At 41.9% G+C, this 11,758-nt stretch overlaps 1 protein-coding gene across 3 annotated transcripts in view; it reads left to right on the forward strand.

The window, feature by feature from the left end:
- Positions 1 to 11,224, forward strand: part of LOC135207120 (uncharacterized) — a 52,114-nt gene extending 40,890 nt beyond the window's left edge. For all 3 annotated transcript variants that reach the window (XM_064238724.1, XM_064238728.1, XM_064238719.1), the window contains exons 4-5: positions 7,933 to 8,691; positions 9,788 to 11,224. In XM_064238724.1, coding sequence (XP_064094794.1) covers positions 7,933 to 8,691; positions 9,788 to 9,910 — 882 coding nt within the window. In that variant the 3' untranslated portion in view covers positions 9,911 to 11,224. The remainder of the gene's footprint in view (positions 1 to 7,932; positions 8,692 to 9,787) is intronic.
- The last annotated feature ends 534 nt before the right edge of the window (positions 11,225 to 11,758 follow it).

Raw genomic sequence — 11,758 nt, forward strand, 5'->3', positions numbered from 1 at the left:
CTGCTACTCACTGTCATGACCAGGAATGTGGCAATCAGGGAGAGACAACTTCCTACCTAATGAGTGACTCTCCTACATGAAAGGCAATGATTTGCAATCCCCCATGAACAAATAAAATTCAAGAGCACTGTAGTTTGTATTTTTATACATTCAACTTACCTGTCAGATATATACATAGCTATTGACTCCGTCGCGCCGACAGAATTTCGAATTTCGCGCACACGCTACAGGTAGGTCAGGTGATCCACCGCGCCGCCGCTGGGTGGCAGGAATAGGAACCCATTCCCGTTTTCCATCAGATTTTTTCTGTCGGCCATACTGGCAACATCGTTGTTGGTATCTCCGGCTGGATTTCGTTTTTGGATACAATTGATCATCGTTTTGGACCCTTTGGTGACGTATTTGGATCGTTGTACTGGCATACGCTTTTGTGGATCGTTATTTGGATTTTGGCTTGGAATTTTCATCATGATGTCTGATTCTGGAAGTGTGGTGAGAATGTGTGTGAATGAAGGGTGCAAGGTGAGAATGCTGAAAGCTTCGGTTGATCCTCACACTGTATGTAAAATATGCAGGAAGTATGAATGCTCGATGGATAACACTTGTCATGAATGTGAGAGTTTGAGTGCTGAAGGGTGGAAGTCTCTAACTTCTTATTTAAGGAAATTAGAGAAAGACCAGTTAAGGAAGTCATCTTCCAAAACCAAGCCTAGCTCTCAATCTTCAAGTGGTTTGGTGAGTAATATTGTACCCTCCTCTAACATTATGAACGCTCCTTGTAATATTTCAGGTCCTTCTCCGAATGCAGATCCTATGGACTCTGCTTCGGAGATAGCAAGCCTTAAAGCTGCGCTTATGAAAATGGAGCGTAAAATGGCTGCCATAGAAGGTAAGCAAAGTAGTGCTGTGGAAAGTGATGTGAATTTCCCCAGTGAAGTGGAGGAGGCGTCTGATTGGCTTCACAACGCTCCCAGGCCTAGACCTCTTTCAAGCTCCCAAGCCCAGAGGAGAAGGAATGTCGAAAGCCTTACGGAGGTTATGGAGGATCCTCACCAGTCAGACGTCTCTTCGGCAGAATCTGTAATGTCACAGACTGCCAGAGAACGCATTAGAAAAAGCGTTCTACGTGAATGTTTTTCGTCATCGGAGAGTTCCTCACCTAAAAGAGGATGGAGATCAGCGGATCGTTCTCGTCCCTTGAAGAGGATCTGGGAAGAATCGGGCATAAACTCAAGTCCGGAACGTTTTTCGGAGGACTCCCCGACAGAGATTAAGAAAGCAAAGGTTTTGGCTTCTCCCGCTAAGTCGTGGGGAATGGAGAAAGAAGGCTCTCCTTCCTCTCGTTTAGACCAGAGAGAAGAAACGACGAAGATATTAAAGGATATGCAAGAGTCTATTGCTTCTCTAGTCGGGGTTCTTTCGAGAGATCCTCCAAGAAGAAAGGATGTCAATCTTCCTGTGAAGAAGTCAAAAAACCTTTACTATCAACCTCCCAGAAAAGAAGATTCTTCTTCGGATGAAGGGTCTATTTTTCACAGACCCGCGAGTTCGGGGCGCGAGGCGCCAGCCAGGCGTGAAGCGCCAGCCGAGCGCGAAGCGCCAGTCAGCCGCAAAGAACTAACACGTAAGCGCGAGGCGCCAATCAGGCGCGACGCGGCAACCAGGCGCTATCCGATATCGCAGGAGACGATTAGGCGCGAGAAGCTGGCCAGGCGCGAGGAGCCAGCCGCGCGTGAGAATTCCTACAAGCAGGAAAAGACAATCAGGCGCGAGGCACCATCCAGGAGCGTAGCGCCAGCCAGACGAGAAGCGCCAGCCAGGCGCGATGCGCCAGACTGCCGAGAAGCGCCAACCAGGCGAGAAGAGCCAGCCAGGCGAGAAGCGCCAGGCGGCCGCGAAGAGACATACAGGTGCGAAGCGCCAGCCAGACGCGACGCGATAGACGGCCGCGAAGCGCCAACCAGGCGTGAAGCGCGAGTCGAGCGCGAGGCGCCAGCCGCGCAAGAGGAGCCAGCGAGGCGCGAAGTGCTAGCCGAGCGTGAGGCGCCAACCGCGCGAGAAGATTCAACCAAGCGCGAAGCGCCAGTCAGGCGCAAGGCGCCAGCTGATCATGAAGAGCGGCAAGAGCGAGAAGTTATAAGGGGTAATAGAAGATCTTTTCATGTAATGTCTTCGGATAGCGAGTCTCCTACAAATAGAAACCCTAATGCAAGGAAGCAACCTAGTACATCGAAGGTTACAGTTTCAACCTCCATGTCTCAGGATGTTTTGGTGGATAAGAAAGGGAGAACTTCTAGATCTGTCAGTCTCTCTCCTTCTAGGAGTATTTCTCCTATAGGGAATAGGTCTACGGACAAAGATTCTAATAAAAGAGCTCGCTCTCCTTCTCGGATGGAGTTGGATGAAGTGTCGGAGGAAGAAACCCCGAACAATGAGGGGGTATCTAACTACAAAGTGTTAGCCTCTCTTCTCCTGCAAGAATTTGGAGACTCTCTAAGCCCTGCAGCTCCTCCTTCCCCGAGATCTCTGTTCTCCAGTACGAAGGTTCCTAAATCGTCTTCGTATTTAAAAATGAAACCAGCCATATCAATGAAGAAGGCTATTCAATCTTTAAATAATTGGATGAAGGTGAAGAAGGAAGCTCAGAAGACAGTTTTTTGCACTCCTCCATGTAAGCTCGGAGGTAGGAGGGGAATATGGTACAGGACAGAGGAAGCGATGGGGCTTATGCTTCCATCTTCCGCGGAGGCGGATTTTTCAAGCTTGGTTGAAGCATCGAGAAGACATGCTTTGAATACAGCTAAAGCATATTGGAGCATGTCAGAATTGGATCAGCACCTCAAGGGACTTTTCCATGTACTAGAAGTTTTTAACTTCTTGGATTGGTCCCTTGGAGTGCTGGCCAAGAAGGCAAATGAACCAGATGTTTTAGAACCTGAAGTTTTGCATTGCATTTTATCCTGTATGGATAAGGCGGTTCAGGATGGTTCGGGAGAATTGTCATCTCTATTTGGAGCAGGAGTAGTGAAGAAGAGATCATTATTTGGTTCATTTCTAACCAAAGCGGTTTCTCCTTCACAAAGGTCAGCCCTTTTATACGCTCCTCTCTCGGATCACCTTTTCCCTTCGCACTTGGTGAAGGAGATTTCCAAGTCTCTTGCTGAAAAGGCAACCCAAGACTTATTAGTACAATCCTCCAAGAAATCAAGACCAACAGTACCAGTAGCGAAGGAAAGCTACTCGTACTCCGGTAGTGCCCTTTCGGAGAGGTTCCACCTCTCGTCCTCCAACGAAAAGGAAGACAGCAGAAAAGCGAGGAAGGTCCTCCTTTAGATCTTTCAAGAAATCAAAGTAGCAGCGAGGTCCTCCAAACATCTGTAGGGGCCAGGCTCCTAAACTTCGTAGGGGCATGGAAGATAAGGAAAGCCGATCCTTGGACGCTAGCAGTCTTGTGGAAAGGTTACATTATACCTTTTCAGGACAGACCACCTTTGTCGAATTCCCCAAAGGAACTGTCGGCGAAGTACAAGGACCCTGTTCTGAGGGAGACACTTCTTCAGATGGTGATAGGAATGAAGGACAAAGAGGCAATAGAAGAGGTTCAGGATCCTTCCTCTCCGGGGTTTTACAACCGCCTGTTTTTAGTTCCAAAGGCATCCGGGGGATGGAGGCCAGTCTTGGACGTGAGCATTCTGAACAAATATGTGGAAAAGAAAAAGTTCTCGATGGAGACTTCTGCCTCGGTACTTTCAGCCCTGCGAAGAGGAGACTGGATGGTCTCTCTAGACCTGCAGGATGCATATTTCCACGTTCCTATTCACCCGTCATCAAAGTATCATCTCAGGTTTGTGATTCAAGGGAAAGTCTACCAGTTCAGGGCCTTGTGCTTCGGCCTCTCCACGGCTCCACAGGTATTTACGTACCTGATGCGGAACGTAGCCAGATGGCTACACCTGGAAGGCATAAGCGTCTCTCTGTACCTAGACGATTGGCTGATAGAGCAAAATCCCAGGAACAATGTTTGGAGGATCTGAAGAAAACATTAGAATTGACAAAGGAATTAGGACTTCTCGTGAATCTCGAGAAATCGCAGATGACCCCAGTCAGGACTTAGTCTATTTGGGGATTCAGATGAATTCTCGGGATTTTCGGGTTTTTCCGTCCCAAGAAAGGATTCTTCGGGGGATTCAGAAAGTTACATCCTTCCTAAAGAAAGACAGGAGTTCAGCCAGGGAGTGGCTGAGCCTTCTAGGGACTCTTTCTTCCCTGGAACAATTTGTATCCCTAGGAAGACTTCATCTAAGGCCTCTACAATTCTTCCTAAAGAGATCTTGGACTTGGAAGAAGGGCCATCTGTCGGACACTTTTCCGGTAACAATAGAGGTGAAGAAACACCTAAAGTGGTGGCTGCTCCCACTCAAAGAGAACAAGGGAGTGTCCCTAGAGGTTCGGAACCCAAACCAAATCTTGTTCTCAGACGCTTCAGAGACGGGATGGGGAGCGACTCTAGGGGCAAGAGAAGTCTCTGGCAAATGGAAGAAAGAACAAAGAGATTGGCATATAAATGCCAAAGAACTATATGCAGTGTTTCTGGCATTAAAATTCTTCGAGTCAGAAGTAAGAAATCAAGTGATTCAAGTCAACGCAGACAACACCACGGCGTTGGCTTATATAAAAAAACAGGGGGGGACGCACTCGTTTTCCCTATTCGAGATAACGAAGGATCTGTTGTCATGGACGGAGGAGAGGAATATTACCCTCCTGACCAGATTTGTGAAAGGGGAAAGAAATATCAGAGCAGACAGGCTCAGCAGGACAAAACAAGTTCTCCCCACGGAGTGGACTCTGCACGAGCAAGTCTGCCAAAGACTGTGGAACCTGTGGGGAAGGCCGCAGATAGATTTGTTTGCGACGTTCCTGTCAAAGAGGATAGAGAACTTCTGCTCCTTAGTAGAAGACCCGAGAGCGATAGCGGTGGATGCCATGCTACTGGAGTGGTCGGGACTCGACGCTTACGCTTTCCCTCCATTCAAGTTGCTAGGAGTAGTGATGAAGAAGTTCGTAGCATCAACAGGGACGAGATTAACTCTCATCGCCCCGTTTTGGCCATCCCAAGATTGGTTCACAGAGGTACAGGAATGGACAGTAGACTACCCAAGATCTCTTCCAAACAGGATAGATCTTCTCAGACAACCCCACTTCAAGAGGTTCCATCAAAACCTCCCCGCTCTCGCTCTGACTGCCTTTCGACTATCGAAAGATTGGTCAGAGCGAGAGGCTTTTCAAGCAAGGCTTCGAAAGCAATTGCTAGAGCCCGGAGATCGTCAACTATCCGGGTCTATCAATCGAAGTGGGATGTGTTTAGAAGATGGTGTAGGAAGAATAAGCTGTCCTCCTCCGATACCTCTGTGACCAATATAGCAGATTTTCTGTTATTCCTGAGAGAGGAATCCAATCTGTCCGTATCTACAATAAAGGGATACCGAAGTATGCTCTCAGCGGTATTTAGAAATAGAGGCTTAAACTTGGCAGAGGATAGAGATTTGCACGATCTCATAAGATCGTTCGAGACGTCAAAATCTATATCCTCCACTCCGCCAAGTTGGAATCTGGATGTTGTGCTCAAATTCCTTACATCGGAAAAATTTGAACCTCCCGACCGTGCCTCGTTAGGGATTGGACGAGAAAGTGTGTTTTTCTCATAGCCTTAGCGACGGCTAAGAGAATAAGTGAAATCCATGCCCTAGATTCTCGGGTGGGTTTTAAGAAAGACGCAGCCATCTGTTCTTTTCAAACTCTGTTTTTGGCAAAAAATGAGAACCCTTCGAAACCATGGCCAAGGAGTTTTGAGGTGAAAAGTCTTTCAAACTTAATGGGAGACGAAATTGAAAGAACTTTATGCCCGGTTAGAGCTCTTAGGTTCTATCTTAAAAAGAAAGAAGAGTTGAAGGCATGTAAACAAAGTCTATGGTGCGCAGTTCGGGACACGAAAAGACCAATGTCCAAGATTGCGCTAGCGTATTTTATTAGAAGTGTGATTATGGAAGCTCATAGCGATTGTGCAGAGGATTCCTTTAAATTATTACGAGTTAAAGCTCATGAGGTAAGAGCAGTGGCAACATCATTATCATTCCAAAAGAATATGTCCATGAAGGACATTATTAATGCGACCTATTGGAGATGCAACTCGGTATTTGCATCCCACTATCTTAGAGATGTTAAAATTACCTACGACAAGTGCTTCTCTCTAGGTCCTTTTGTGTCTGCGGATACAGTGCTGGGACTGAGGACACATACCGATCCTTAAACTTTTATGAAAAGTCTAATACTTCCATACCATACTGGTGGGATGGGCTCTAACTTTCTTACCTGACGGCTAGTTGTTGCACAGGCGGCCATGGCCTTGTTTAGGTAAGGAACTTTGAGTTTATCTTACAGGATAGGCTTGGATAAAAACGGTGTCTTTGATTACGGAGATCTCCACTATTTGAGGCGGTTTTTTGTGTTACTACTGGTAAAAGTGCTTGGTGTCGCACAGGCGGCCATAGCCCTTGCTAGTGAGGAACTAGAAATGTGCCTTTTAAACGGAGTAGTATTAAAGACATTGTCTAAATTCGTACATGGACCTCTCCTTTTAAGACAGTATCAGGATTTTCTGCTGACAAGAGTGCTTGGGCTAGCACAGGCGGCTTTTGGTGCTTTTGACATTATGAGAATGTGAATAGGTCTTACAAGCAAGGTAGTACAAATTGAAATTATATTTGTTTATTTTTATTTTTATTTATTTTTCATAAAGAATTAGGTGTAAAATATTGTGATTGAGTTTTTTGGTTGTTTGCAAGGAGTCCGGGGATGACTTCTTGCAATCTTAGATACAACATTTGGTTAGGTTAAGGTGATCAGGATCGGGATTGTGCTCCTTAGAAAAAAGGTTCTTGTCATATAAGTGGATTGAAACCCTTTGACATAGCCCTTATAGGATCGGCCAAGTAAGTGGATAAGACCCCTTTGGCAGACCTACAAGAACTCTTAGCAATAGATCAATATCTCGCTGAGGCTCTTGAGACTAAGCAGACTCCTGGGCATTAACCATGAAGTCTTCAGTCTAAACAGGTAGGAACCAAGGTTTTATGTTATTAATACCTACAACGATTGTTGTGTTTCCTGTTAAATCAGTTATTAGCTGTCTTTACCCTCCTCCAATGGTGTGAATCAGCTATGTATATATCTGACAGGTAAGTTGAATGTATAAAAATGATATTGTTATGATACAATAAAGTTTTATACATACTTACCTGGCAGATATATACAATTAAATTACCCACCCAGCCTCCCCTCAGGAGACAGATGGTGTAGAAAAAATCTGATGGAAAACGGGAATGGGTTCCTATTCCTGCCACCCAGCGGCGGCGCGGTGGATCACCTGACCTACCTGTAGCGTGTGCGCGAAATTCGAAATTCTGTCGGCGCGACGGAGTCAATAGCTATGTATATATCTGCCAGGTAAGTACTATGTATAAAACTTTATTGTATCATAACAATATCATTTTTCCTAGGTATACAAACCAGAGCCCCCTTATAATAATCCTGCCTTAGCCACCCTACTTAGTCCCTTATAAAAACAAAGAGGTGCATAGTGACAGAGGGAGAGTGGGGCCATCACCCATTCACCAACTTAACCCCATTTAACTACCTTGTAAACAAGTTCCAGTGACCAATTCCAGTTTGCAGCTGAAGAGCAATTTTATTGGAAAGGTTCTGTTTTTATTATACTTATGAAGAATGTAAATTAATTATAAAAAAATTTGTATATTTTAAATTTATAAATTGGTATCTTGTATTCTAGTACTATTATGACAAAGCATTTTATAAAGTTACATGGTCTCTTTACTGTAATTAGCTGTTAAATTTTGTACACACTTTTTTTTCCAGGAGTATTTGCAAGGAGCATGTAACATGAGGGGGTGCAATTATCGACATCTTAACACAGATCAGTATGTTGTAGAAGTACTAGCTGCTCTGAGAGAAAAATTCATGATACCTCATGATGAAATGTTCCAAGATACCAAAGGAAGTGGCTTTTCTGGGGACAATCAGGGAGGTAGTCAGTTTGGAATGCGCCAGCAAGATCCCAAGAGGTTTGGAATGATGCAAGGTGGTGATGAGTTTGACATGCAAAAGCGAGAAAATAATCAATTTGGGATGCGCCAGCGAGGAGGTATGCAGCAGCAAGATAACAAGGACAATTTTGGAATGCGTCAAAGAGGGGGTGATCAATTTGGAATGCTCCAGGGACTTAGGGGTAACTTTGGAGGCAATGATTTTGAGCCAGATACAAAACGCATGAGAGGGATGGATTTTGATGAGGACAAAAATTCAAGAAATAGGAAACAGGGCAATGATAATTCTGTTGTGGCAGGAAATGAGGACTTTTTAGATGAACTTCGTAGAAAGAACATAAATGTTAACAAGAATAATGATGAATTGAGAAAAACTGCACAGAATTTGGAGAACGAAAACCAAGAACTTCGTAAAGCTCTAAGATTAGCACTAGACCTTAATGCTCATGCAAGAAATTTACAAGAATTTAGAGATCACTTAAGAGAAATACAAACAACTCTGAGAAAGAGAGGCTACAGAGTAGAAAAATATTCCAATTCTGGCTCTTGGAGTGATATGCCAATGGATAGAGTAAGTATTATACGTTATTTAACTTTTTTAATGTTTGGAATTTGAGAGAGTAGTTGTTTAGTTAGATTTTCATTTTTATAAGAAATTATGTTTAAACTGTAAATTTGCAAAATCCACCAGTCTGTCTTTCATTCAGACAAAGTATTGTCAAAGTTCAAGATATGCATGCATACATAAGCATAGTAATTTGATTAGCCAATTTTCATGAAACACACTGCCCATAAGTGTTATAAAATGACAAGATTTGAAGAAAGTAACCTTGAATATATCAGGGAGGAATGGTGGCTATAGGAGAATGCCAAAAAAAGGAGGAAAACAATTTAAATTAGATAATTAAAAATTCAGGTAAAATGAGAGAAATGTGTTAGAAAGAAATAAAAATAAATGGTACTTTGTACTGGTATGTGATGATTGAAGTTGATGTAAAAGTTTCGCTAAAACCTGTGGATCATAACTGGAAATGCAGCCTTAATGAAAGAGTAAAAAACTTTAGTTGGGAGCACACTGCAAATCTGATGGTGATAGAGTTGTGCCCAACTTATTGCTTACTGTATTAGTTAATTTGCTTTCTAATAAGAAATATTAGATTTGTAAAAAAAAAATCTACAAAATTATCACAAACCATAGGTAAAAACGGACAGACTTGAATATTTTACCTCATTACTAAATTTCTAAATTCAATAGACTTGAAACCTCAGCTTTGAAAAAGTAACAAAAATTTTTCTCTTATGATATGTTTCAATGAAATAGTGATAAGCATGTCCAGAATTGGTGGAACTGTCAGAATTAGAATTTTGGTTTCCCAATAGAATTTTTAAAATCCTTGTCCTTCATTCTTGGAAGTTTTTCACGACTGTACTATGCATTATACCTATATCGTAATTGACCCACCTAATGTCAATATGGGTACTCCTATTGCACATAAATGTCTTTACTAATAGTATTTGGGTTCAGCATGCCTTTTCTTTCAGAGTAACTTAAGTATTAAAACTCCTTGGGTTTGTTTTGTGTTTAAGGTGGTGTAATTTTAATTAAAGCCAACATTTTCTAGTTGAGTACTAGTTTTCCTTAATGTAAATGTTTTCTCTTTTAACAGCCACTCTCCAGTCAAGAAGGCAGAATAAGTGGTGGAGGTGAACGATATTCCTTAAACATGGACAACAGAGACTTTGACAGGATGGATATGCCGCGCTCAGGTGCTAGCCGTTTTAATTGGTAGACGATGATTATTTAGAAAAGCCATTGCAAGTCCCTCATTAGAATTTAAGAAATTATTATCTAAGATAATTCCAACTTGCTGAAATAATGTGGTAAAACCAAAGTATTCATACTGTCACAATTTTGTGAAGAGACCTGGGAGAATGACTTGTGTCTTGGTCATTTTGTTAGGTGCTCAGCAACTACACATGCTAAAGATTTCAGTTGAAATACATTCAACTATGAATAGATTTTGAATCCAATAGGTCAGCAAAAATAAGTTAGAATCATAATTGTTTCTGTAAAAGGTGATCTGTAGCTATGGAAAGGTAGTTTTGCAAATGATAAAAAAATATACAGGGTTTCCATAAAGTCCCAGTACCATTACAAGTAATGAATACTTGAAATCTTGAAATGGTACTGGGACTTCATGGCCACCTTTTGTAAAGGAATTGCATGTTATGATTGGTAGGATTGTATAATTTACCATTATTTCATTAGGGTGTGTTAATATCAACTTTTGTGGTTGTTAACTCGCGATAGATTGTTAAAGAAATTACCTAGCAGGGTCAAAGTCTAATTTGGTGAAGACAAGATTTATATAAATATAGTGAAAGGCATTTTCTAGAAACTTAAGCAGTGATGGTGTGCATGTACGTATGTCAGTGTGTGCATTATCTACACAGTAGAAGCCACAGGATCATTTTTATTACCCGGGGGAGGGGGACTAATATTGTTAACCATCATGAAAGATAATAATAAACTTGTAGGATTCCATCCATCTTTTCTCTGGTATCTTGGTATAATTTTTTTATTGCCCTTGTTAGCATAACCCACACAGACCTTAGAGAAATCATAGTCAAAAGTTGAAATCCCACTACAGTAAGTTATACTGATGAAACTTTATGCAGGTGTCATGTTCACTGTTACAAATCCAATTGCTGAGCAGTTTGCTCTCCCAGTTCCATAGAGCAGTAAATTACAGGATGTGAATACTTGGGATTATCAGAGAAGAGAACTCCAATTTCTGAAACATAATGATGAAAGGACTGTATTAGTATTAAGAATGCTTGTTTCAAATTCAGTAATGAGTCATATATCCATTAATATCACCAGAGTCAACCATCATGTATTTTTATGGTAAATCTCATGCAATAGTTAGGTATGCACTTAGTCTCCATGTAAGTGATTAAGCAATACCATTTAATTGTACGTTTGTCTTAACTTGAGTTTCTCGCTTTACTTTGGAAAGTTGTTTAATTTATAGTACAAAACCTGTTGCAGTTTGTGTTATAATCCAGCATATATTACTTTTAAAATAAAATTACCAATGATCTATGTGTTTTTTCATATCTAGTTGTTGGGCGTAAGTGCAACTTCTTTGTTTTTCTGCTGTAAAGTCATATTGGAAAAGGGAATTAAGTTGTGGTACATTAGGTCGTACCCCTTGTGGTTTTAGTTTTTATATTAGTGACAATGAATATATGATCAGCCTCATTTTGTCTGCTTTTTTGGTAGACATTATTATATATGGTAATTATTATTAAGTAGTTTACCCCATAAGAGGGCTAAGTGCTATCAGTGCACCTCATGCAGTGCAATGTAGGCATTACTTGAGGTTCTTTGCAGCTTGCCTTTGTCCTGTAACTACAACTTTCATTTCTTTTACTGTGCTTCCATTCATATTCTCTTTCTTCCATTGTGCTACTCACCCTTTGCTAGCAATTGTTTCATAGTGCAGCTGTGACGTTTCCTTGTTACACCTTTCAGACCTTTCTATTTTCAATTTCCCTTCCAGCACAGAATGACCTCATAGGTCCCAGTGCTTGGTCTTTGACCTAAATTGTATGTTCCGTTAAGTAGCTTAACC

Source organism: Macrobrachium nipponense, chromosome 11, assembly GCF_015104395.2.
Source record: "Macrobrachium nipponense isolate FS-2020 chromosome 11, ASM1510439v2, whole genome shotgun sequence".
NCBI classification, from domain to species: Eukaryota; Metazoa; Arthropoda; class Malacostraca; order Decapoda; family Palaemonidae; genus Macrobrachium; species Macrobrachium nipponense.